The 26,180-nt window shown below is 37.4% G+C and overlaps 1 protein-coding gene across 6 annotated transcripts in view; it reads left to right on the top strand.

Moving 5' to 3' along the window:
* WDR33 (WD repeat domain 33) overlaps positions 1 to 26,180 on the top strand; it is a 67,245-nt gene that overhangs the window by 16,863 nt on the left and 24,202 nt on the right. For 5 of the 6 annotated variants that reach the window (XM_015637229.3, XM_033516694.1, XM_015637230.2 and 2 more), the window contains exons 3-7: positions 1,486 to 1,554; positions 1,995 to 2,099; positions 2,684 to 2,779; positions 3,252 to 3,403; positions 5,160 to 5,257. In XM_015637229.3, the coding sequence (XP_015492715.1) occupies positions 1,486 to 1,554; positions 1,995 to 2,099; positions 2,684 to 2,779; positions 3,252 to 3,403; positions 5,160 to 5,257 (520 nt within the window). Of the gene's footprint in view, positions 1 to 1,485; positions 1,555 to 1,994; positions 2,100 to 2,683; positions 2,780 to 3,251; positions 3,404 to 5,159; positions 5,258 to 15,244; positions 24,205 to 26,180 lie in introns of those variants that run through there. The other variant, XM_033516697.1, reaches the window with a different exon arrangement.

The raw sequence follows: 26,180 nt of genomic DNA, 5'->3' as shown, positions 1-26,180 counted from the left end.
TGACGTGCAGTTCAATATCTTGTGTAATGTTCTGACTTTTGATTAAAAAAGTGATTATAAATAATGTAGTCATTTTTGTTTTGAAATATAAATTCCCCAAAATGAAAGCTGAACCATTACCCCTTCCCCTCCAAAATCAGGGCACTAAAAATATTTTCTCATCATTTTACTAAAGAGCTCTTCAACTTGCAGAGTGGCCTCTGAAAGTAATTTCTATACAGTTAAGAAATAGAGAAAAACTTAACATTGAAGTTGTATTGAAGAAATGTTTCTATAAAAATGCTTATTTAGTTTCCCTGATAGGATGGCATTACTTAAGAAATACTATTTTCTCATCCAAGATTTTCTCTACCAGTACTGGATGTTCCCCTGGAAGAAATAGAATGAAATCTAAATAGTGACATTGTTGCAGCTGCAGGAGCAAGATTGCAAAAATGTGATGAAATTATTTCCATCTGCTATGACCAGTGCATGGCTATGGCTTGTAGGTGTTAACAGTTAGAAGGTTTACTTAAAAACTAATCCATTATCTTCTAAGATCTTTTCAAACATCAAAAATTTTAGACACATTCTTATGTTTTAGGAATGCCCCAAAAGAAATTCTTTTAGTAGTGGACTATTCTAAAAAATAATTTTTGAAGTCCAGGACCTTTTTACTATGACAGGAACAAGCACCCTCAAAATTCTGTTTATTAAAACAGTAACAACATGCAAAAAAATAAAAAAAAAAATCAGATCTACATCTGCTGGCTTCAGTACTACTGATTTAATTTAATGTGGTTCTAGAAAAAAAAACACTAACCAAGAAAAGATGTAATTTTCTCTTAGCTTAAGAAGTTGTAGCAAACTGCAGTGATGCATGCTGGGAATGTTTTACCTAGAATTGTAGCTTGTTTCCCATATGTGCACGGATCCAATTTCTTAGGGTCTATGGCACAGAGCCAAAAGAAGTAATTTAATTCTAAATGCATGAAAAATGTTTTTGAAAAGGTTTTGTTTGACAACTCACAAAATTTAACTAATTGGAGGCATTGTTATCCCTTGGTCTTGTAAGCTTCAGCCATTTGAAAGCGTTGTCTTGATGCTGGCACTGCCGAAGGTCCTTTTGTAGCTCGTGCTGCTGCGTGGATTTCATGGGGAGTTCATCAGCACAGCTGCTAATGGTATAAATTCTTGTCCTGAGTATAAAGCTGTGACTGGGCAGCAGACTACCACCATAATGTTCCTTGTTGCACAGGACTGCTGCTTTCCTGGAGCTGCTTCAATCTGATGAAATTAACACTTTAAACATTCCTGACTCTTTTTCTTACATAGTCTAAATTCCACATGTTCCTTTTCCTGAGTCCAGAGTCTTAATACAATTCATTCTAAAATCCTTGGAGCACTTTAGAATTTCCCAAACAGGATCTCCATGTGTTTCTTATTTTCTGTTATTTAACAGTGAAGTACACTATTGGGAACTAGTTGTTGTTTTCTTCTTTCCAGAATAGAGTATGGCAGAGAGACCAACGAGATATGCGAGCGATCCAGCCCGATGCAGGATATTATAATGATGTAAGTCAAATTTTTCTATTCATTGATTAAGCTGTGCAAACAAAATTTGTCCAGAAAATAGGAAGGATTCTGCATGTCAGCTGAGGTTATTTTTTTATCTGCAAAAAGCCTTAAAGCCTTTAGGGGTATCTTTATGTTATTTTTGTTTTGTTGGAATCCATGGCCATGAAGGGATCTTAAGGTTGGACAAGCTTTTAAATTATGTGCTTAAGAGCTTTCATAATGTGTTGAGGTTGCAAAGCTGCTCTTGAAGATGCTGTTCCTGAATGTTTGAGTTGTTAAATCATGCAGACTTTGAAACACTTCTGCCAGCTTCTTCTGGTAATATCCCTGCAAATTACAACCTTGATTTTCCAAAGATGGATTTTTAGAATGTGTTCTTTTCTTGAGGTTTTTGAATTGAATGTCATTAGTAAATTTTTTTTTTTCTTCTTTTACAGTTGGTCCCTCCTATAGGAATGCTGAACAACCCTATGAATGCTGTGACAACAAAATTTGTTCGGACATCTACTAATAAAGTAAAATGCCCAGTGTTTGTTGTCAGGGTGAGTAGAGTGTTGGAATTGCTTTGTTGTGTTGTCTTAATTTAAGTTAGGCTGGTTCTTAGCTGAATGAGATGGCAATTAAAGCATCTTTAAATAAAAAGAGCATGTGCAGTGTATGGACTACTTCTGTGTCCAGTCTTTCTATGGTGAGCTTGAGGAAGATGAATGGTACAGTCTGAGTACACAAGAGTTCTTCCTCTCAGAGTTTGGGGTGCAATTCGACCAAAGAAAGGAAATTTGGTCTCTGTGCTGTTTGAGTCTCATAGCAGCTTTTAACAACTTCTCCATGATGCCACAAGTATTGTTTAGTACGGATATTGTGTGCTAGAAATGCACTGGTGCCAATAAGCTGCTTCTTCTTTACAACTGGAATTTTCAATTGTTTTTACAGTGGGCTTTGTCCTGTTGTTACAAAAGTCCCCTGGCACAGTTAGGCATTTTTGCCTTCTTGCATCCTCTAGAAAGTCATTTAGTCGCTTCCATTTCCAGAGAGTCCCTGAAGAAGCTCATTATTTATTTGGAGAATACTGAAGAAATTTTTGAATGTTACATTTGCACAGTTTAGTTAAATGTTTCTTTTGCAGTGGACTCCTGAGGGGAGACGCTTGGTCACTGGTGCATCTAGTGGGGAGTTCACTTTATGGAATGGACTGACTTTCAATTTTGAAACAATATTGCAGGTAAAGTAATCTGTCAAGATTCCTTTGTGTTCCCTTGAGGTCTTGGAGCATGTTTTAGGAACACATCTTCACCCTGTTCGTCATGGGTATGTGGTCTGAGTGGTGATGGGAGCCTTAGAGGTCTTATATTCTGCTCTGATCCCATGTCAGGCCATGGCTACAGGCAATTAATTCACTTAATGCTTCTCATTCCACCTCCATCTGCTATATTAGCTGTTCTCAGGAATGTACTATGAGTATTTGTAATAAAGAAGCACTTTGGAAACAAAGTGCAAATACTCTTACTATTTAGAAGACCATTGTAAACAGAGTAAGGGGTTTTTCCCTCCCAGCATCTTGAATGTAATTAGATCATCATTGTTCTCATTTCCTCATTGCAGCTGTTAAGTCAGAACTTTAGTAAGTTCGGTGTTTGTGTGGATCAGACAGTATTTGAATGTGTTTGCTAGAAGTTCTGTTTCTGAATTTGCAGGCTCACGACAGCCCTGTAAGGGCTATGACTTGGTCACACAATGATATGTGGATGCTGACAGCAGACCACGGGGGATATGTGAAATACTGGCAGTCCAACATGAACAACGTCAAGATGTTCCAGGCACATAAGGAGGCGATTAGAGAGGCCAGGTTTATACACAATATACCATTTTCTGTAGTACCTATTGCCATGATTAGACTGTTCTCTAAGTGTATTCTGGGTGCAGAAATGCATGGGTTCTGTCAGATTCTGGGAAACTTCCTGCACCACATAAACACAGTATTTCCTTTTGTTTCCACATTCTCACCGTTTTGCTGGCACCTTTCTGAATTAGTATTGTCCCAGTATCCGCCTCTGCAATATGTTAGAGATGTATTTGTCTGCATTTTGCACTGGTATTCTTTTCATTTTTATATGGTGACGATGTGTATCAGTTATTCCTTTTTATACGCACTGTGTAAGACAACAATTTCATTCCAAATAAAGAATTCAGTCTTTAATAATCTAACTGAATAAAATATAAAGCCTTCAGAAATAAAACACCTGCATAGTTCTCACAAAATAATAAAACACTAAATAAAGTGAAGAACTGCTTGGCTTGGTGAAGCCAAGACTTCCAGTAATACTAAATACCCACGCAGACTGCCACATACAGAAGTCTAATGTTAATACTGAATGGGTTCTTCAAGCTTGAAACTGTAAGAAAGCCATTGAAAAGAAGACTGTAGGATATTCTCTTGGTTCAGTGTTGATGCCTCAGTTGTGCAAATGTCTTTATAAAAATCAAATCTAAAGTGATACTTATCAGTAAGATGTAAGTGAAGGGTGTTTCTAGAGCAAACCTGCATATAATTTTTAGTAAATGTTTTTAAAATAAGCCTGAAGAGAAGCTGCAGATCCCAAATGGTGCTAAAACAGTATTTCTTTGGGTTCAGGTGCTGGCCCTTGGTGATAAAGGTTCACTGCCACAAACTCACTTTCCACTAAAGTCACCATTATTCTTGGTAAGGTGCAGCATTTTCTGCCAGAGTTTGTAAGAGAAGTGCTTACTTTGGATTCAGTTACTGTCTGACTATCATGGCCATGCACTGAATTTCTCTACTGCTTTAGGCCCTTTCTCGATCATAAAGATCTAGGATTTCACAAGGGCGCTCCCTCGTGGTCTTTCACTGCACCAGAAAGAAAGTTGAGTGCCTATCAGTTGGTGTTCTGGCCCTATTCACATGGTTAAATAATTCCTTGCTTTTCCAGTGACTTTCATCAATCAATGATAACTGCTGAATCTGGAAGCTGCTTATGTGTCTGTAGGATTCTTTTCATGTTGTTAGTGGGGTGTAATAGGAGGGAATGTTTCCAAATTGCTCTTGTTAGTGGTATGTTTATTTTATATAGGTTTTTTTTTTTTCCAACAGTTAAACCAAATAGAATTTTCCTGTAACCAGCTTTCCCTTATTTTTTGCTTCTCTGCTGCAAAGCACCTGTGGCTGAAGAGGAGTTTTTTCCTAAGACCTGTTCTCCTGTGCTTCTATGTGGTGTCACTTTCTTGTGGTATTACCAAACATGAAAATCTAGGGTGACGGTTACCAAACCATTTGATGTTGCTTCTCATCCTGCAGAGAAGGCACTACGCTGTGCAGTCACAGATAGGAAGGTGCTAAGAATAAATGACAGATTTTTTTTTTCTTCATTTGACAGGGGACTGCAATGCAGTAGTAATCCTATGGTAAATTCATGTCTTGTGGTGAAGTGCCATTTGGCAGGCGCTGTATTCACTTAGAAGTGCCTATGTTCAAATGCCTCCTTCAGTGTATAATACATTACAGTATAATTTTGCCCTGTCTGAGAAGCATAGATAATCTGTTAAATGCTGACTTCTTTCCCCTGCTGTGTGTCTTCATGTAACAGTTTCTCACCCACGGATAATAAATTTGCTACATGCTCTGACGACGGCACTGTTAGAATCTGGGACTTTCTACGTTGCCATGAGGAGAGAATTCTTCGAGGTATGTGTACCAAAAGTACTGATTGGGGTATTTCAAGAGGGGGAAAACCTTTTTTTTTTTTTTTTTTTTTTTTTTTTCCTTTTTTTCAACTAGGTGTTCACAATACAGAAGTATCAGCTTGTCTACAATTTTTGTCTTAATGCTCCAAACAAGTTTTTGTTTGGCTGCTGCTGTAGGTGCCTTATTTTCAGAGAGGCTGCACTTCACAATGGCATTACACTGTTACTTTTCACTTGAGCTTAAACAATGGAGGTGGATAGAAGGACATTTTACTGCTCCTAATGAGGTAGAAACAGCTGTTTCTGGATCAGGAATACATTTATCTTTCTCCAAAGCTTAATTTGTGACCGCTGGTATTTCAGAACATGCATCTTCATGCAGAGGATTCCATTCTTTTCACATTCTTTCATTCTGATTTCTTCAGAGGCAAGGTGGTTATTTCTCATTCCTTAAGAGGAAGAGAGTATTTAAGTAGAGAAAAGGTAAATTCTGATCACATCATTTATAGCACAGGGAAATAATCCTAGCAATGGTTAAAGTTTCTGTCCAACATCTATGTATACTAAATTCTGATGCCTTTCCACTGGCTTTCTTGAGCCTTTCTCCTTCTTTTGTTGCAATCCTGATGAGCAGTAACAGTAGCTTCTGACAGCTATTCCTCTTTTCCAGAGCTGCCCAAGGTACATAATGTAATAAGAGAATATATATTAAAAGGCTGCTAGGAGACAGAGGGCTGTAGATTTGCAGATAATCTGCAAAGAAGGTATAAAATAAAAACATTGACTTTCAGTTATAGGTGTGTGAGCTTGTTCAGTGCTTTCCTAAATTAAGCAATTTTTTTTCAAGTCATGCCTCCAACTTGGACCTGCATTCCATATTTTATGAAGTAGATCTCTCCCTGTTTCTTTTGACTCTTAAGGCCTCCTCTTGTTACACAAGCATGTTACTTTTAAACACCACTACTTTGCAAAGACATTAAGCTTCAGCATTACTGCAGTGGTGATATTGTAACAGCATGTGTCCATAGACATTAAGGTAGGTGTGTTCTTTTCAGGACTTGGCAAACAAATTTCTAGGTTATATAATTTACACCTGTTACTCTGTAAGGCCTCAAACAGATTTGGGACTGTTTTGCTTGATGCTTCACAAAATCATTCTGCCCTAAACATGTTCTGTACCCTCCTCCATGTGTGTACTAACTATGTGGAGGGAATAGGGGCTGCCTCCATGCAGAGTTGTCAAGGTCATAAAAATTCCTCCACTTCTGCATTCTTCCAGTGTTCAAAGTAGGAGAAGAGCATGTAATGTAGGCTATAGGGAACAGAACTTGCACTACATTTTCTTCTGTTGCCTCGTGTATGTTAACACTTGGTTGTGAGTAGACTTCAGAATTATCCTATAGTTTCTTAGTTTATACATCTCAATATTCAATTTTTAGTTTGCACATAATTCTACAAAGAATACATTTGCTTCTACTTCTATCATCTAAGCACAATACACTTCACCTTTCATTTAAGTTTGAAAGTGGTTAGGAAACATTAACATCTTGGGATAAAATTGAACAGGGCAGATTATTCCTTGTTTCTACTGTAAGATAAGCAAAAAACCACCAAACCCCAACCTAAACCCAAAGAACACCAGCAAAAAAAATCCCTCATACCAAAGCAAAATAATACCCAAACCCCTGACTGTTGGGAGGATGATGTCTCTGAATATACAAGTTTGATTTGGCTTTGGTCTCTAGGACTGGTTTTAAATATGGTCAGAAGAGTTATTTGAAAGAGCTGATGTGTAACATAATTTTCTTGGTAGAAAATGCAAGCTTTCACACTTCTATTTGGAGATTAGTGCTTATGGCTTTAGGATATGAATCTTCAGCTTTTGGCTTCTCCATGTGCATTCTGCTTTTCCATAGTTACAAGTGTGACCTGTAAAACTTTGCTGAGTACAGCCTTCCAATTGTTCAAATACTCATGCCATTGCCATCCAGTTAGTGATCTGTAAATTAAAATTTTGCTGCCACTATGTCAGAAGGATTTTATGTACATTGTTTAGATCAAATACAATGCTGAGAAATTATTTTTATTTCCTGTTTTCACACATCATACAGCTATTCTGGATAATATTGGTGTTGTGAAGTTGAGGGAGTTCTGCAGTGTCCTTTAGGTCCACAGTTTCACTTCATGTGTTGAAGTCGTCTTCAAGTTGTCACACAGAATTATAAAAATCAAATGTAACTGTCAGTTTACAGTCAGATGTATGAAAAGATCAGCACTCACAGGGAGAATATGTCAATATATTGTTGTTCTTAATGATTTTTCAACAAAAAATTAAGGAACATTTTAAAAAACACATTGGAAGATTCTAATGGTAAGGAATGTTTTTAAAGCAATTCTGTAGAGAGCATTAAAGTTACTGGGATAAGCTTTGCTGATACATAAAAAAAACCCAACAGAATTCCATAGGCTTATTTCAGGTGCTTTTCCTTGCACTCGAGCAAACAAATATTTATTGCTGTTGCTTATTGAAATGGTCCCTTAAAAGTGGCCTGAAACAACAATTCTAGACTTACCTTCTGAAGAGTATTGGAAAAACAGTGGAAGTGGTAAATTACATAAGATAAATTCTTAAGGTTTTCCTGCAGTTTTTTCAGCTGTCTGGAGCAGGCTACACATTTTTCCAGTAGTTTAACCTATAAGTACATGAGCTGCGTGAGATACTCTTATTAACTGTATCCACTTCCCTTTAATTCCTCAAAGTGAAGATAAACAGAAGACCCTCCAGGGTTCTTCATACCTTGTGCCAGAGATTCTGAGTCTCATTTCTTCAATCTCCAAGTCCCTTTTTGCTGGACAGTTTTTCACTGCTTAATTTTGTTTTGGCTGTTGTTTCTACCACCCTGGCTTCCCAAGGCACAGGAGGGGGAATTTGGGCATTTTGGTAGCAGTACATGAAGATTTATCAAGCTTCTTTTTAATACCCTAAATAAATAAATAGGATTAAAATCTGGTTTTCTTGGGGAACCATCTTTAAATAATTCAAGTGAATTATCTTGAAAGAACTTGCAGGTGGAGGAAATAGCACTGAGTGTCACTGCTTCTCCATGGCCCAGGTACTGCCTGGGTTTTCTCTTGAGGTAGAGCTGCTGTGACCCTGATTTTGCACCAGTTGCTTTTGCCTGTGTGTATTTCTGTCGTTTCACTATCTTTATGATGGTAAACAAGTGCAATTGAATGCACTTACTAAAATACACCAGTATGAACTTTACAGATGTTAGAAAAAAAGTTCTTTTAAAAATAAGACATGGAAAATAGGCTATAGTATAGCAACATTTTATTTTCATGGCAATAATCTGTTCCTCTGAAAGGCATTCCCAATAAAACACTCTCAGATCTTTTGTCTAAACTGTTGCAGTGAAGTTAATGCTGGGAGCATTTCTGTAAGAACATACACATAGATGCCTTTTAATAATGCTAAAAATATCTAGTGAAAAACTATGCAGTATAACATTCATGTCCCTTTATTTATATGAGAAATCAATGTTATTGCTGATTTTTACTGGTGGCAGTGACGTTCTGGGTAGTGTGTCTGTGCTGATGCATCCCCAAGAATATTTTTGGGTAGGTCATTAATAAACACATAATTCCTTAATTATTCCCAGCATGACATCATGGGCTAGGAGGCTGCAAATAGATTTTGGATTTCTCAGTTCCCCTGTCCTTCCTTCTTCCTTTCACAGTCACCCAGAATCCCATAGAAATACGTGCTGGGGAAGAGTGTAATGCTTTCATTCTCCAGTGTAGATGAGCTCTGTATTCCCAGGATTTCAAAGGTTACCTGCCTTAAATACGTCTTTTGGGGAGGATGACTCCACCCAGCTCTCCGAAGGATGCTATAGCCCATGCTTTTTAAAACACTTTGTAGATAGATTTTTCTGTTTTCTGTCTCTAAGGTAGGGTGATAGATTAAATGGTGTTTCAGCCAGTGTGGTAGACTTGACAAAAGATTTGTCTTAGCCTGATTCAAACAATTAAAGGCAATCAAGATTTCGTTGCATTCTGCCTGGGTTTGAAACATGCAGTCTGTAACAGCATCTCATTTTTAACACTATCAGCTACAAAATACCATGTGTATTTGTGCCTGCAGAAGTCACAGCAATCATGGTAAACAGACTTTTAGTCTGCTCACAGGTTCTGAAAAAGTGTTTCCACCTCTGTTCATACTGAAATATTTGAGGGATTGAAATAATTGAAATAATTGAGGGAAAAAACTGAAATAATTGAGGGATTTTTTTCCTTCCTTCTCTTCCATTTCTCAATCTTTATTAACAAATAATGTACCATGAAGCTCCTTAAGCTTGAATCTATTTTATGGTTTGTGTTCTCTGCACTTTCCACCTGAAAGGGAAGGATCTCTTCAGATTTTTATTCCTCAGTCAAATAGCAAATCCTGTTCTTAAGGATGCCTATGACTTCCATGGGTAAAAGGAACCCGAGGACCAGAACTACATCTTCACTTGGCCCTTCACTTTTAAACATTATTATCCAACTCTTAGCCGTGAAGCAAGTAACTTCTAAAACTGTTTCCTTTTCTTGGAGTATAATTGAACTCTACATTGGATAATTTAAAAGAAAAAATCTTAACACTTCTCTTTCCAACTTTGTTACCCTTATATGAGGTTTTTTCTTTTTTTTTTCCCCCTGTCTCAGCAACGAGAAAACAGCAAATTCCAGAAATACTTTTATGTCAATACCATGTTTCTTGTAAGGAGACCTATTTTTAAAACTTTCAAGGATTTTTTGTGGGGGTTGCTTCTTTAGACTCTTGGGATTTCAGGTATATTTGAAACGTCTTCTAGCCTACTGATGCATCCCTGCATGCATATTAGAAGGTTTTTACTCAGAACAGAAGCTAGGGATGAGATGAGACCTGGCTGATTGTGGCATACCAATCAATCTAGAGAAGGCAAGTCCTTGAATTTTTGAACTTAAAAAGATGATCTGTTTTGGAGTGCTGGTATTGGAGCAGCTCAGTCTTCTCTTTGTTGGTGGGCTTTTTCTTTGCCAGCTGGTGTTGCAGGTCTTTGGGCTTTGTTGCCAAAGCTGAGCTGGGGCTGGGGGAGAGAGGTGCTGCAGCTAAATCACTCAAGGAACAGCAAATGGCTGTGTTTTTCATGTGCAGTAGGCACAAGAAATGTTAAGGAATTTATGTTAATAGTGAATCTGTGAGATTTTTTTCCTGCACAGTTGGGATCACTTGCACAATCTGCGATGCAAGAGCCCCATTGTTCTGCTGTTCATGTTATGCCAGTGATCCTGCTGCTGCTTCTTTGATTTTTTTCCATGGTGGGCTCTTCATAGCCTTATGCACTTTTCTCCTCTCATTAGGAAATGTCTCTGCCTTTTGAGATTAAAAATTACAAATATTGTATACAATTTCCTGCTTCATAAATGGAAGGTATCACACAACATGAATTTCCCTAGCATTTCTCTACACTTTGTTCAGAGTTAAGTAGCAGCAGAGATTTGGAGTGAGTTCTTATACCCTTTCCTGAGCTTGTAGCTAATCTCAGTTACTGCTGCTTGTTAGGATGGTGGGTATGATCTACATAAGATGGGAAGAATCACATTTCTTGCTTGAGTCTACTGAAAAGTGTTCAGGTGTCATCTGGTAACTCAGCATATTCCTGAGAATGACTTCCAGTACTAAAATGCATTGGTTTTCTCTGCATAGGAAACTTTATTACAGATAGGCTTTATTGAAATATCCACTTCTGTATGTTTTAGAAGTAAAAATCCGTCTGAGAGTTGAGAAGCTACCTTGCTGTATTGACTTATATCAGCTTTCTGTTCGTGAAGTATCTAGATAGAACAAAAATTTGGGGTTGTTTCACTGCATTGAGGTGCTTGGTTTCTGTGATTAAAAGATGATGTTAAGGTGGTAGGTTCAGGCTTCTGCTCTGCTTCCTAAAACAATTCCAGGAGAATTGGAGGATATTGGAGACTGCTCTTGGAGCTGATTGCACGTGATAGGCCAAAAAATTGTAGTTCATTTTTGAGTAGCATATAGCATACTAAGTTTTAGAGTTCTGATTCTTACCTACACCCAGTGTTTTGAAAAATAGCAGATCAGGAGAAAAGGGATTAATAAGAATCCTGAATGAATCCGTGTGAAAGGTGGCTGGAAATAAGAACAGGAAAGTGTGGAGGCTGTGTCAATATGAAAAAACTAACAACAGCTTGTGTAAGGATTGAGAAAAGTTGGTGGCAGTGTGAGCATGGAGATGAGAATGAGGTGTGGTGGAACTCAGGAAATCACACTCTAGGCATTTTGTGAATAATTTGGGGCAACCTTAGTCACTGGATCAGCCACTGGACAGGCAGGGGTTTTATGGTTGAGGGATCCATGTGGAAACAAGTAGACAGTGTAGGGTGTGCCAAGAGTGTGTATATATGCTTATCTGTGTGATAATAGTACCCCTAGTATCTCTTAAAATTTGTGTTCTGTGTCGTGGCTTGTAGAGACTCAAGCTGATGAGTTGGAGTAGTTAGGAACATGCTCTGTATTTGTTCCAAAGATGAACATGGAATGAATCATGAATGTGCTGAGTTGGAAGAGACCCACCCCCCAAGAATCATGCAGTCCAACTCTTTAGTTCTGGTCATCCCCAAGATTCACACCATTTGCCCACAAGTATTATACAAACCCTTCTTGAGCTCTGTCAGGCTTTGTGCTGTGACCACTTCCTGGGGATTCTGTTCCAGTGCTCAACCATCCTCTGGGTGAAAAACTTTTCCTGGTATCCAACATAAACCTCTCCTGACTCAGCTCTAGCTGTTCCCCTGGGTCCTGTCACTGGTCTCGAGAGTGAAGAGATCAGTGTATGCTGCTCCACTTCCCCTCACGAGGAAGTTGTAGGCTGAAATGTGGTCTCCTCAGTCTCTTCCAGGCTGAATGGATCAAATTACCTCAGCTGCTCCCCATATCATTTCCCCTCCAGACTTTTCACAATCCTCATGGCCTCCCTTGAACTCTGTGTAAAACTCAATGTCTTTCTCACCTTGTGGTGCCCACACCTGCCCCCAGCACTTGAGGTGAAGCCGCCCCAGGTCAGAGCAGAAAGGGGCAATCCCCTGCCTTGCCTGGCTCCCTGGGGCGTGGCTGGCCCTCCTGGCTACCAGGACATCACTGGCTCATGTTCAGCTTGCCATCCATCAGGACCCCAGTCTCATTCCATGCACATGGCCAGGGTGGCTCTGTCTCAGGTGCAGAAGCCAGCACTTGCCCTTGTTAAAGCTGCTGTGGCTGGGGATTGCCCAGCTTGGTGGTGGTTTAGTGAGGGAGGGATGCAATCATTCTCACTGCAAAAGCTGTCTCTACCACCTGATGAAAATCCATTATCTTGTTTAGTAATCCCTGTGAAGCAACGTGGACTTTTTATCTTCTTTGCAGTTTTGTCAGTTTATAGCTCTAAAAGTATCTGAAGTGGCTCCTCGGATCTAAGGTTAGCTCTGGTTCCCTTCAGCTGGGGGTATGACCAAGTAAACATGACCAAGAAGCATATGTATGCTTCAGCAGAAAGTAGTTGAGTAGATTAAGCATGCAAGTGTGTACTCAAGACTTATTTTCAAAGTTCAGTGCCAGAGTTTTCCACGGGACTGATCTTTACATCACAGTGAAAATACAAACTGTTGCTTAATTTTGCTGCTCACAGATAAGGCTTTTTGTTGAAAATAAAACACTTCTTGTGGGAAGACATTTTGATTATTGCTGTTGAAAGTATAAATGTGTCTTGCAGGTAAAGTAACTATCAAGAAATTTTTATATATCCCTACATTCATTTATAAAGGGAAGGTTTTTAGGGGGGGTATTTTTTTTTTAATTCAAAAGTATAGGGCTATTAATTGTCTTAGCTTCAAAGAAGCACACCTGTAAGTATGGCAAGTATAGCTGTACAAGAGAAATCTAAAACTTCTCAAAATATATTTATCTTACAAAAAGTTTCACAGATTAAGTTTGACAATTCTTCTATCCCAGTTTCGATTACTACCTGTACTTATTAACTTAGTGGAAGCATCTGATATTCTAGTTCTGCAAAGCATTATTTTGATACATTACACAAGTTATCCAGTTCAATACATCATATAGTTATTGTTTTATATACAATATTTTCTTAATAATTGTCATATTGTGTATGCATTGATTTTGCCCCACTGGAGATATGTAGTGAGAGCTATTCCAGATGTAACTACAGCCACATGCAGAAGCAGTTGTATAATTTCAGTTTAATTTGCTGGTGTAGACAAGAACTGCAGGTGTTATATAGTCATTGAATATAGAAGATGATCTTCATCTGGTTTTGACCCCATTTATAGAAATTTTGTGTGAAACTTTTTGCTCACCAAAATTAGTTTTTAAAGGGAACTCACCATATAAATATGAGACTGACCTGAAAAACTGGAAAGTTAACTATAACAGGACTGAAACAGGTGCTTCTTCCAAATCACCAAGATCTTGGGGGGTAAACTTCAACTTTTAGTTCAGAAAAGCTGAGAAATGTGTTATCTTAGCTGCCTAATATTGGGAAGAAAAAGAACTTTTTAGTGAAAGAATAAACCCAGCTTTCTGTGTGTGCTGGCAGATGTATATTTACTACCCAGGTCTTTTTCTCTGCCTGTTTATTTAGAATGATGGAGAGCATGAAAATACTGTAGATATTGTATTAAAATCTTATATTTTAAACTTCATCACTTTAAAAAAAATCCTCTAAAGAGAGTCATGATAACCTTATAAATAAGTATCTGTAATACTCCTGAAATAACTGTAACTATTCCAGTTCTCAAAGGGAAGAATGAATTGAAGAAAAAATGGTGCTGAGAATCCTGTCTATTATTAACAGCATATTGTTACATTCTGGGGAAATCAAGTCTAACTAATTAATACAGTATTTTTACACTTGAACTTCTCTTTGTAGCTGACTTGCTTCTCTCCAGGATAGCCTTATTCAGCTTTATTTTTTTCTCAGTGTTAAGATTTAAGGAAGGAGTAGGTCTGATACACATTTACAATCCTCAGAATTTGGATAGAAAGACCTTAACATTCTTTCTTACTTAACACAAAGCCTAGTGTTCCTTGGGGTATATTTTTCATCAGAGGTTGAAGTTCTTTCTGGCTTTATAAATAATCACTACCCTCATGGATTAAAAAATCTGAGTGTCATTTTTGGATTCAGTGAAGAATTCAGAGCTGATATTCCACATCACCTTCTAACCTTCTGTGCAAGGCACTTGTCCCAATATGGTTGATAGGCTAAAACATTCTCCTTTGAAAAGGAAATTTGCACCATTTTTTAATATTTGGAGATAGGTAGCACAAATTGAGGTGGTATTTGTATGTAATTTCCCACTTAAGTACAAGTTCAGTGGGAATCCCCAGAAGTTTAAATGAGTTCAAACTCACTGATGTTCCAGATATGTTGCTATTATAAAAATAAATATTATAGCGAAGTTAAAAGTTTTAAAAAATAGTTTATCCCCTTTTCTCATCCAGTGGAAAGCACATTTAAAAGGCCATTTTTACTGCAGAGATGATCTCATGTTCAGCATCTTTTTTTTTTTTCACCTGTTCTCTTAGTAGGGCAGTAAAAGAGTGTGAGAGCTTGGCTTAATTCTGGGGCCTGTGCAGTCTCTGTCCTTGGAGGTTTTCAGATTGAATCTGGATTAATCCCTAAATAACCTGGTCTGAATTCATAGCTTTGAGCAGCAGATTGAACAAGAGACTTTTGAGATTTCTTCCAGCCTGATTTACCCGGTGGTCATGGGGTACTGAAATATACTGAATTCCCCTGTTTTGCCAAAGCTAGTAAAAATCCTGGTGTAGGATTCAGCTGTTCACCAGCACGTATGACATAAGGACCTGATCTGGGAAAGACAATGAAATATATATATATAATTATTATTTGTTTGTTTGTTGTATTTTTTCTGGCAGGTTTTAACATGCTTCAGGAAATGCACACTATTTGGATTGGAAAGGTTTTATATTTAGTGGGTCTTTTTTTTAGAGATGATAAATATTTGATCATTCCCTAGTAACTAATAGTATATTAGATGTAGTCATCACTGAAGTTTCAGAACTTTCTGTGTCCTCCAAGCATTAAAACTTTGTTGTAAATGAGATGGAAGGTGTGGTCGTGTGATGTCAGCATCTTTGAAGCTCCTGCTGATTATGTAGTGAGGTAAACCAATACCTACAGCTATAGATATATATACACTGTATATATATAATTACTATATTTGCATATATAATTTTTATATAAACATCTATAATGGTCCCAGTGGCACATTTTATCATCTTAATCCTCGTTTCGTGCTCTCTTTTATGTTTCAAAATTACGCAGTCTTGAAGAAGACTCTGCAGGTTGTGTTGTAAAGCTCTAAAGCCCATGCACATTAAATTGAAAGTGTTTGCTTTAAAATAAAAAAGAAAAAGCAAAAAGTGATTTAGGTAGATGCTTTACTCCTTGGACTAGGGCAGCCTAGGTTTGTCTGTGTGCATCTGTGTTCCTCTAGATCACATTCCCAGCTTCTCCAAAGACTCTGTAAGTAGACCTGCTGTGTTCACACAAATAAACCTTTACATCCAGGTGAAATGGGTGTTAGACAATCTTTTTTCTTCTTTTTCTTTCAAGTAAGAGCTGGTCTACAGAGTATATTTCATTGTTCATTCCCACACCTGTTCCAGGTCTTGACTGTAATGTCTAAACTAAAATTAATTTCTGAGTTTAAGCATTCTAACAGAAGAATGCATTTTACTAAATATTATTTTGAGACTGCAGTCATCGCAAAAAATACTATTTTTTACTAAAAAAAATAATAAATTTTATATTTTAGAAGTTTTTTTGTCTTAAAACATGAGAAGTGCAGGCCAGATTTGTCTTGGTGTAAACTCTAAACTGAGTTTAGAAAGAAGTAACTACACATTTCAAAACTTGTAGACAAAATTCTCCCATTTGAATTGTAATTAATCAAGAACAAGGTACAGTTGCACATTGAAAAAACAATCTGGACAGCTGTGAAGCATATTTCTATATAGCATAGGTGCTTCTAATTGTTAGCAAGATATCTCTGTTTTCTAAGGATTAACTGAGTCTGCAGCTGGATAGAGTGCTGGGTGTTACTGCTTGCTGTTTATTCCTGGTCAAGAAGCATCCTGCCTTTTTTCATCTGCCTTCTGTTCTTTCTTACCCATGCATAATTCATACGCAGAAATAGTGTTTTTAATTAGACCAGCTGATACAGTGAGAGAAAAGAGTAGGGTTTTGTTGTTTGGTTCTGGGGGTTTTTTTAAAGGCTAAACTAGCCCTTCTTTAAGGATGCAGGAACTTGCTTATTTTAGTTCATTTGATGTAGTTGGATAATAAGATGGCTTTTCCCTGCAGATCTTTCTTTATGCCCTTAAATCTTCAAGCAACAACAACTCTTTGTTGCTTCCCTAGCAGGAACTCGCCTACTTAAAATGACTGTAAGAGGTTTTTTTCTCTTCAGCTGTGCATACATTCTCAAAAGCATTATTCTCTTGGCTGCTTTGCTAAATTTAGCCCTTAGGAATATTGATAATATTGATGAATATGGATTACTCTTGTTTACCACTCTCCTTCTGGAAGTCCCTCTTCTCCAGAGAGTTACAAGTGAGCACACGGTGTTACAGTTAGGAATGCAAAAAGCTAAATTCAATGAGACAGTTCTTTCATTACATTTAATTATTCCACAGTTATTCTTTGGAGTTCTTTGGGAAAAGGTAGGTTCTTTGTTTCACACTACTCCTAGTTTGTCAGGAATATCCCTTGCTTCTGAACGAATGAAGGAATAAAAGATCTTTCCAATCACCTATGCAAGCATGTTGGAGGTGTCATTTCTGTATTGCGTATTGCATTTGCTGGCAGTTTTAAACAGGACTTTTCTAAAAATGCAGCCAGGAATTTTTGAGCTTGCATTCATTTAGAATTCCTGTGGTCACATAAAACTGGAGCAGTGGAGGCTTTAAATAGCAGGTGCACTCCTGCCAGCCATGTTTGGAGGGATGCAGCCTCCCCTTCCTGGCTGGAAAACACATCCTGCTTGCTCCCAGGCTTTGCACACGCTGCCTGATGCTCTCTCACTGCTGTTTGCTTTTCTCTGCATCATGGAATTCTTGGAGGACTATCCAGGCTGTCCATAAGAGCATTGAGTGTGTGTGTTTCAGCCTGCAATTTCAGCACAAGGATGTCTGTTCCTAGTAAGCTTGGTTAGAAACACTGGCAGTTAATCAGTGTTTTGCACAATGGTTGAAGCTGCATTATTTCTTGCACAACTCTGTTGTCTCAGGTATCCTCGCTTCCACAGGTGTAGTAAATCACAGTAATTCACTGAAATTCAAAGAAGGTTCTAAGTCATGTGGCTTTATTCCACTAAAGTAATTTACTAGGTATTGCACAAGTTATTTTTAACGCATTGCACAATATTTATTTACCAAATTAATGACTTGTTCCAACAGAATGTTGGTATTTGAATAAGTTTTTTTTTTTAACTTATAGTAAGATGGAATAATTTACTTGGTAAGTAAGTTTACTTCAACTTACTTTGCAAATAAAGGAATAGGCATGAGACAATTTTTCTGAGAAATACTTAAAAGCAGCAATTATCACAAGTATCTAACAAGCATAGTTCATTATTGGTATATGAAAGGGAACAGTGTGGGGACTTTAAATTAGAATTGAATTTGACATAAAGTGCCATATTAAAAATCTTAGAAATTGATGTTGCATTTATTAGACATGTAGGGTATCAGAATATTTTTCCTGATAGATCTACTTCTTGCAGTCCTTGCACAAAAAGGACTCAAGCTTAGGAGTGAGGAGGTAATTAATTTTCCAGTTTGTTACAGTCCATGGCTCTTGGGTGCCAGTCACTGTGGACTGAACATCTGCAGGGCTGGGAATGGTCACCCAGATGGTTAAGGTGATGTGTTCTGCTCACCAGATGTTTTGTCCTAATTCTAGTTCCAGTCAGCCTGAACAAATGACTTTCTAGTGAAAAATGATAAATTGCACTAATAATTCTGAAAATCTATCCCCCTCAAAAAAAAAAAAAAAAGGAGTTTAATTCACACAGGAGCAGAAAAGGTTTTACTCATTTCTACATAATAGCAGGAATATTTACTGCTTCTTTGGCATGTGTGAGATGCAGACTGCAGAAGTAAATCGCCAGTGGTTTCTGTGAGAGGGTCAGTGATCCAAGGGCACAGGCTCTGGGGCTGTTGTGAGATCAGGGCACTGCTGCTGGGGTGATCCATGGCCAGCAGATGAAGCTCCTGTTCCTAGAGCCAGGTGTTCCCAGCCTGCTGTACCTCTCCCCAGTGTAGTGCTTCTTGCAACTGCTTCATGGCACATTGACTTGTAAAACTGCATCTTGCTAGCAGCAGATAATTCACATGGGAGTGGGTATTCAGAAAACAGACCAGCCTAATGAAGGTGTATTTTGTGTACTAAAACAGTAACTGTATTTTATTTGCACTGAAAATAAACTGTTGACATGGGATTATACCTGTTAAAGCTTCTTTTTTTATTTTTTTTTGTTAACTTCTTAAGGTTAAAAAAGCACTTTATTCCCCAATACAGAGTTGCTGTATTAAGAGAAATATTAAAAGAATCAAAATGTAAATTTGGCAGTACTGTTAACTTGCATCATTTTGCAAACAAATATATTTGGTTTTTTTCAGTTTCCTCAGTGGATTACTTCAGTAGCAATGACATGCTCTTACCTAGTCTTTCTTAAACAGAAATTATACCATGTTCTCTGTGCAATTTTATTTTACAGAAGATTTCTAAAGTCCAACTTCCTAGAAGATAAATCCTGTATTTTCTCATTCCTCAGCTTAGTTCTAGACATCACTCACAGCACTGTAAAAGGTGTTTTATTTGAAGAGCACATATCAGTTCTGCTCCAGGTCAGGAGAGCAGCCTCATACTGGCCATGACCTCCCCCTCACTATTTTTGTGCTTAACCTCCTTCCTTCTGCCTGTTATTTTCCAAACATGTACCCTCTTCCCAAGAACACTTGGTTTTTAGCAGCTTCATCAATGGACCCAGTTCATTGTGGTTATGGGAATTGGTTTGTCTGTTTCTGAGACTGGAAACATATTTTTTATTTTCCTCCTTTTGCCGTGTGTAAGATGAAAAATTTTAAAAGCTGCTACAGAAAGCACTGAGAGAAATCAAAAGAATCCTTAGGAAAAAACTTCTTCCTGAATCACATGGTAAACACTTGTTCTCTTTTGCCTTTAATTTTAAATTGATAATATAGTTGGTGTTTTCTTTTGGTGGTTTGAGCCACATTTTTTACACAGCTGTAGATGATTTGAAGTTTAGCAAGTATCTTTTGTGGTGCTTTTTTTATATAACAAATACTCCAAAATCCAGGTCAATAAAGCCCCATAGATAACTTGTTAATATTTCCAACTTGTATTTCCAGAATGGTGCTAATTAAAATCTCTGGCACTAATATTCCTCTTGTTGTGCTCATCCCATATCAAAGAAGACTGAGTTAAAATTCTGCAGGCAAGATCATTTTTTCAGAAAAACCAAAAAGTTTCTTTTTCCTTAGTCTTGAAGAAGAGATAGTCAAACTTCTTTTTTTTTCTTCTGTGTGCACTTAAAGATAGATGGACATTCTGTGTCTTGGATTCTTTTGTCCATGTAATTTGACTTTTTATGTATTCTGTATAATTTGGGCTCTATGTCTTGTCTAGAATTTTTTTATAAAATTTCAGGTTTTTTAAAGCTCTCTAATAGATTTAGTTCAAAAAGTACTTCAGACTAACTCAGTTTTTCTCTGAGTGGAAGATTTTTGACTAGCAAAGTTTCTGTTTATGTAATTGGAAAATTTTAATTTTGAAATACTAGACAATGCATCTGGTGCTAACATGGAGGGGTGTGCAATAACAGCGAGGAGCTGTTGTTATAGCATTGGAATTGAATATTTTTCTGTTTCTGAGGAGTAATTTTCCTGTTCTATTCAACATTTTTTCTTGTGGAAGTTATGATTACTTCATGAGAACATATCACTGCAGTTACAGTTGCAGTAGGCTTTTTTCCTGTCAAATTCTGCATAATTTCTTTATCTTATTTTGGGAATTTGTAGCATTCTGCTGGGTACATGTCCCTATGGATTCAAATACAAATTCAGTTATAGCATGAATCACAGAGGGGAACAATATTCATGTCTTGGCTGACGTTTTTACTCCTTTGAGGCTGGCAGTGGAACAAAACTAGCTGGTAGTGACTTCCAGAAGCAGAGGGTTGGAAGAATTATTGAGTCTATCCACAGCCTGATGTGGAGGGATGTGTTTGATTCCTGTATCTGTTCTGGTCTTGAAAGAAGAGTCTTTTATTACACTGTCATAGGAAACCTGGGTCACACCTATTTTTTTTTTTTACATTAAGAAGTAGTAGCAGCAGTTCTTTTTTCCCCCTGCACAAATGCAGATTTAAAATGTGCATGCAAAATGTGATTTAAAAATCACATCTCTCCTGTTTTGTTCACATCTGCTTGTGAAATCAGTAAATGAATCTGAGGACAGGATTTCCCACAAATTGTTGCCAGCACTTTTGTTTGGAAACCCACTTTGATGGGTTGATACCCCCTTTGCCTTTCTTCTCATGCCCATATACATTATCTTTACATGTTCTCCATACTTCTTCCCCCTGGTTTGGATAGATCTGGATTACTTAAGTATTATTTGGATTGTTTTATCCCATTTCTTCCTGTTGACAACTCTCCCTTTCTTTGTTAGTTATTTTGCACAAAATCCCTGGTAAGTTTTGAACACCATATTTTTCCCTGTCTCTTTCTTCAGTCATATGTGAAGAGCTTTATTTTCCATCTGTTCATGTGCTTGTAGAATTTAAAATGATACACGGGGACACATGGATTTTAGAGAGCTTTGTAGTTATCCATGCTGCAAAACAGTTGTTTCATAAAGGACCTCTTTTCAGAATTAAAAGAGAAATAAAAAAAATTGCATTTCTTTACTTAATTAGGAGCTGCAGTGTTGTTTTGAAATCTGAAAGAGGAAAAGGTGTTCTTAAATTTCAGAATTATTAGATGGCAAGAAAGGGAGGACTGGGAGTGTGGTGGCAATACAGGAAAGTCAGGAGAAGAAGAGGAAATAAGAGCACTAATGGTGCAGAAGTTTCAATTAAGACTGAAAATGTTCTTTTTTTTCTGTCTCTTCACCTGACCTCGTCTCTGCTGCTTAAAATTTCAACCAAAATTTTAGTTTTCTGTAACAATATTCAAATCTTTGTTTGTCTCCTGCATTTCAATTGCACTTTTTCACTGAGATTGGTTTTTTGTTTTGGTTTTTTTTTGCTGTGTTTTTTTCTCATTAGCCCCAAGATCACAGCTAAATTAGACAGGACTGTGTAAGAGTGTGATATTACATGTGGTAATTACATGCCAGATTTTTTTCTGTTTCAGTTCATGCTATCCTGTTCATTGGGAAGGGTTTCCATCCCCATAGTCTTTCAGCCCTTTTGTATTTCAGTTACTTGAACATTGTCCCTTTCTGCTTGAGATGAGAATTCTGTCTGCTCAGAGAGAGCAGTGCTCTGTAACTCAGTTTATTTCAGTAGCCCTGCTGCTTCCCACTTAAGCTCAGCCTTGGTGGCATTGCAAAATGCAAAGAGCAAATTTACTGACCTCTATCTTCATATCCCTTCTTGGATCTTTTACACTTGCTAATTGGATTATTGACTGACACAGATATTTTCCTACAGTCTTTATAAAGTGTGATAATCTTTCTGTCAGCCTCCTCACCTCACCCCAGGCTTGCTGCTGTTCATGTACTACTGGGAGTATTGTCAGCCATCCAGTTTTTGCCCTACAACCAAAGAAAACAGTTTCCCCAGCTTCTGTGTTCCTCAACTCAGTATGTCTTTGCTTGAGATTATAGCGGGCTCATAATTATGAGACGTTTTGTAATGGTAAACTGGGTGTCAGAAGTACTTACATGTATTTTTTGGCTAGAAAGAAGAAAAATAGCTTTCCTGCAAAAGTGCTGTCCCTTAACGTGAGCACCTGGCTGGACAAGTGTTCACCTGGGTCTGGCCAGATGATCATGGCTGTCTTTAAAAGTAATTTACTTTACTGACAGTTGATGGTGCTTCTCTCAAAGGGATGTTAAAAAGGTAGGAGGTTACCCTGTCGTCTTAACCATGAAAACACATTGAAAGCTGTTCTTCCAGTTAAAGAATATCAAGTTGAGTGAAAGATCTTGGTAGTCCTTCTGTGCTTCTGGGTGTTTTTATTAAAAGATTCTGTGTTCACTTGGGAGTAAGGGTATATCAAGTTGTATAAAAGACTTCTTGTAACTTCTTTTACTGAGATCCACAAACACTTTTCTTAGTTTTTTTGTAGCTTGCTGAGAGAATTCTCTGGTCATGTGGCTACACAGGGGTTTGAAACTTGAATTAATCTCTAAACTAGGTATATGGGCTGTTCTTTTCTCATGCAACAGCCATAATCAGCAGCAGAATTCTAGTGAGCATCCAGCATCCAGTTAAAGGAAATAATTACTGGAAATTATTACTAATGGTTACTCTTAGGTCTTCTGGAAGTCTTTGTTCTCTTCATGGAGCTGGGAGCTAAGTATTCTGATTTTACCACTTAGAACCTTGACCAAAATTTTGGTCAAAGCAGAGAGCTAGAGGCAAGGAGGTACTAAACCCTGCAGTGTCTGCCCTGATTCCCTTCCTTTCCCCTCTGTTATAACTAACTTGCCAGGCTGAATTTTAGGATGCACCAAAGTTTCTTCATTAGCTTCAATTTCAAAATGCATCTAAATTGATACTGTGGTTTTGACATTCCTTCTTAGCATTAATTACTGTAGTTTCAATAAAACTATCTGACTTTGCTTAGTGATGTTACACAGGTGTAACAGGCAAAGGCTTGGCAAAAGTGTGCTTGTGAAAAGGCTGGGGGGTTTTGTCTCCTTATTGGCAGGAGGTAACCACACCAAATCACCATTCTCAGGAATTAACAACCAGAACTAGATTCTTAGTATGTGTTTAGGAAACCCAGTTGAAGCTACTCTAGGCTGAGTTCATCTCAAAATCCCATCAGTTGCTGGAAGCTTGGCTTCAGGCATCAGATTTTAACTCAGGCCTCATTTTGTTCTTGATTCATAAAATACAAGTGTATGTTCTGTCTGTAGTTACTTTGACATGAACTATCACTGTGAGGCTTCAAATTATTTGGTATTCTAATCAAATTCTTTTATTCTGGTTTGGCTTTTTTTAAGTTGATGGTACAGGCTATAAGCAGACTCCAGAACACTTGTTTGGCTCATGTTTAGAGGACTTGAATGGGAATGTTTCATGTGAAAAATATTTTGGTCTGTTTTTACAAAATAATATGCCACCCAGCAATTTGACTGTACTCAGATAAAAAGCCACAAAGCTCTGGAAGCTACAGACTCATGATTGACAAAATAATTGAACTTCTCATCTGTTAAGTTCATGTTTTTTTTGGCATGGAAGGAGCAGGCGTTGTTCCACTCTTGGGCACAGCTGTACTTGTCCCTGCTGTATTTCCCTGTTCTGTGCCATGCTGTGTTAAATGAGCTTTGTCCTGTCTGGTGGCTCCATCCATTCCTTAGAGGCAGTGCCAGCTTTGTCACATCCAGTGACCAGTGCCAGGGACTTTAAAGAAGGTGCCAGAAAACAAGCAGTATAAACTGTGGGACACTCTTACTGAGGGACTGGGGGTTTGGCTCCTGTCAGATGTTGGTGTTAATGAAGCATGAGAGATTTTCTTACAATTGCTGTTCATTTTTAATGTTTCTTGTAACATATTTTTCTTCTCATTAAATGTAAATGCCCTTGTAAATAAATATTTTCTGTCAATGAAAAGCAAGTGTGGTGCTGCTTTCAAAGTAGGCTGGCTAATTTTTTAACAGAAAAGAACATCTAGTCCCAGCTAGATGCTTTACAGGTAATGTAACCAGCAAAAAAAAAAAAAAATAAAATTGTTCCACCTTTTCAAATTAAAGAAACTCCCTTTTAATTCTCTGATAAGTACATGCAAAGAAATAATAAAAAAATATGCAATGAGAACTTTAATAGATAACTGTGCCCGAGTGCAAAGTAGAATCCAGTCTATGATTCATAAATAATTTAAGTGTGAGGAAAACCTGTCTTGGTCCTTGAATTCAGCTGCATTACTGCTAAGCACTCTCATTTCTATTTGAAATAAGGTGGTGTTGGATGTTTTAAAGTGTTCTGTCTTCCCTTTTGACACTCTCTGCCCTTTTCCCGCTGTCATTTCTCCTGAGCTAGCTCTGAGCTTTCTAATGGCTTTTTTTTTGAAGATCAGTAGTGACTTTTTAAGTAGAAATAATGACTGCATCTAAATATCTAATAATATATAAATCTGAAGCATCATCACATAGGTGATCTCCATGACAGAGCTGCTCTTAATGATACAAATAGGGGGATTAAGTGCATAAAATTGGTGGTAAGTTAAAATATCTGGATGCTGATTAAGCAAAAATTGTGACATTTTAGAAATATTACATACTAAAATAACTTAGTGTTGATAATTATCTGTGGTCAGTCTAGATATGACTTAGTTGTGTCTTATGATTAGAAATTATGAAACATGCATATTTGATTATTTTTTGGGGGGTTCTCACAAAGAGAATGTTGAACAGCTCTTGACATGTTGCAGATGCTGGTCTCAGACTTGTTTTGTCCCAATATGTTTTATAGCATAAATAGCCTGATTAGGTGTAAGGATAAAGCTCAAAAATCAATCCAGGAATTAGAAAAAAGAAAACATGTCTAAAAGGAATGGTATTTTTAGAGTGTTTGTAAATTCTAGCATGAACATAGTCAGTAATTAAAAAACACGGACCTGACACCACAGATCTAAACTAGCAGCATCTTCAGCTGTGTGATTTTGGGTTCTGTTCCAAGCAATTCATTCCAGCTTTGGGAGCTGCTCATCTTCACTGAATTGAAGAATTTGAACAATCCCTCTAAGTTTAACATGTGCATACCTAAAATCTTAACCCTTCCTGACCAGTGCCCAAGTACAATGGAACTCAGCTGTTTTTCTTCTTCCCCTTGCTGAAAGCAAGCCCTTACAGAAGATACTGACATTGAATTTCCACAGGTGTAAATAATTCAGATCACTATTTGCCTTTACTGTAATTACATGTAATGTAACATCTTCTATTCATTATTCTGTGCAGTGCATCCAAGCTGTGCAAACACACAATTAGCATTAAATTTCAAATTTTTTGCCAGTTCATTAGGTTTTTGTAGAGTCAAAACTGATTGGTATAAGTTTGGCATGAGCACATATAAATTCTAAACTAATTTATGGAAACACTGATTACCTGTTCTGGGTAATCTTGGAGAAAGTAATTTGTTTACCTACACGTGTTTCATTAGTGTTTAGTGATTATTACTGTTTCTTAACCTCCTGATTTCACAGATGATAAACTGTCCTGTTACAAGAGCTTTTGTCTGGGAAGAAATTATGATTATAGAAGTATAAAAAACCCAATTATTTGTAAATTTTTAAACAAAGATGAATGATGTCCCTTTCTGTTGCTGAATTAGTGGAATACTGAGGATCTAGAAGATATCCCCTGTAGGTAGATTAAAACCAGCAGTCTCTCTGTTGTTGCTCTAGATAACAAGTTTAATAAACTAGAAGAGAGCTAGACTGAGCAAACAAAGCACAGTAAAACTTGTGTTTGTGGTACAGAAGTCTGAAAATATGGTGGGAGGCATTTTTCTTAATCCAGTGAAGACTGAAAGGAGCTTTTCCCTTAATTTGTTATGTACCAACCTCCCACATTATGCTAAAAGGCACAAGC

The sequence above is a fragment of the Parus major genome, chromosome 9 (assembly GCF_001522545.3).
Source record: "Parus major isolate Abel chromosome 9, Parus_major1.1, whole genome shotgun sequence".
NCBI classification, from domain to species: Eukaryota; Metazoa; Chordata; class Aves; order Passeriformes; family Paridae; genus Parus; species Parus major.
Note: the sequence above shows the minus strand (reverse complement) of the source record. Positions and strands in the feature narration are given on the sequence as shown.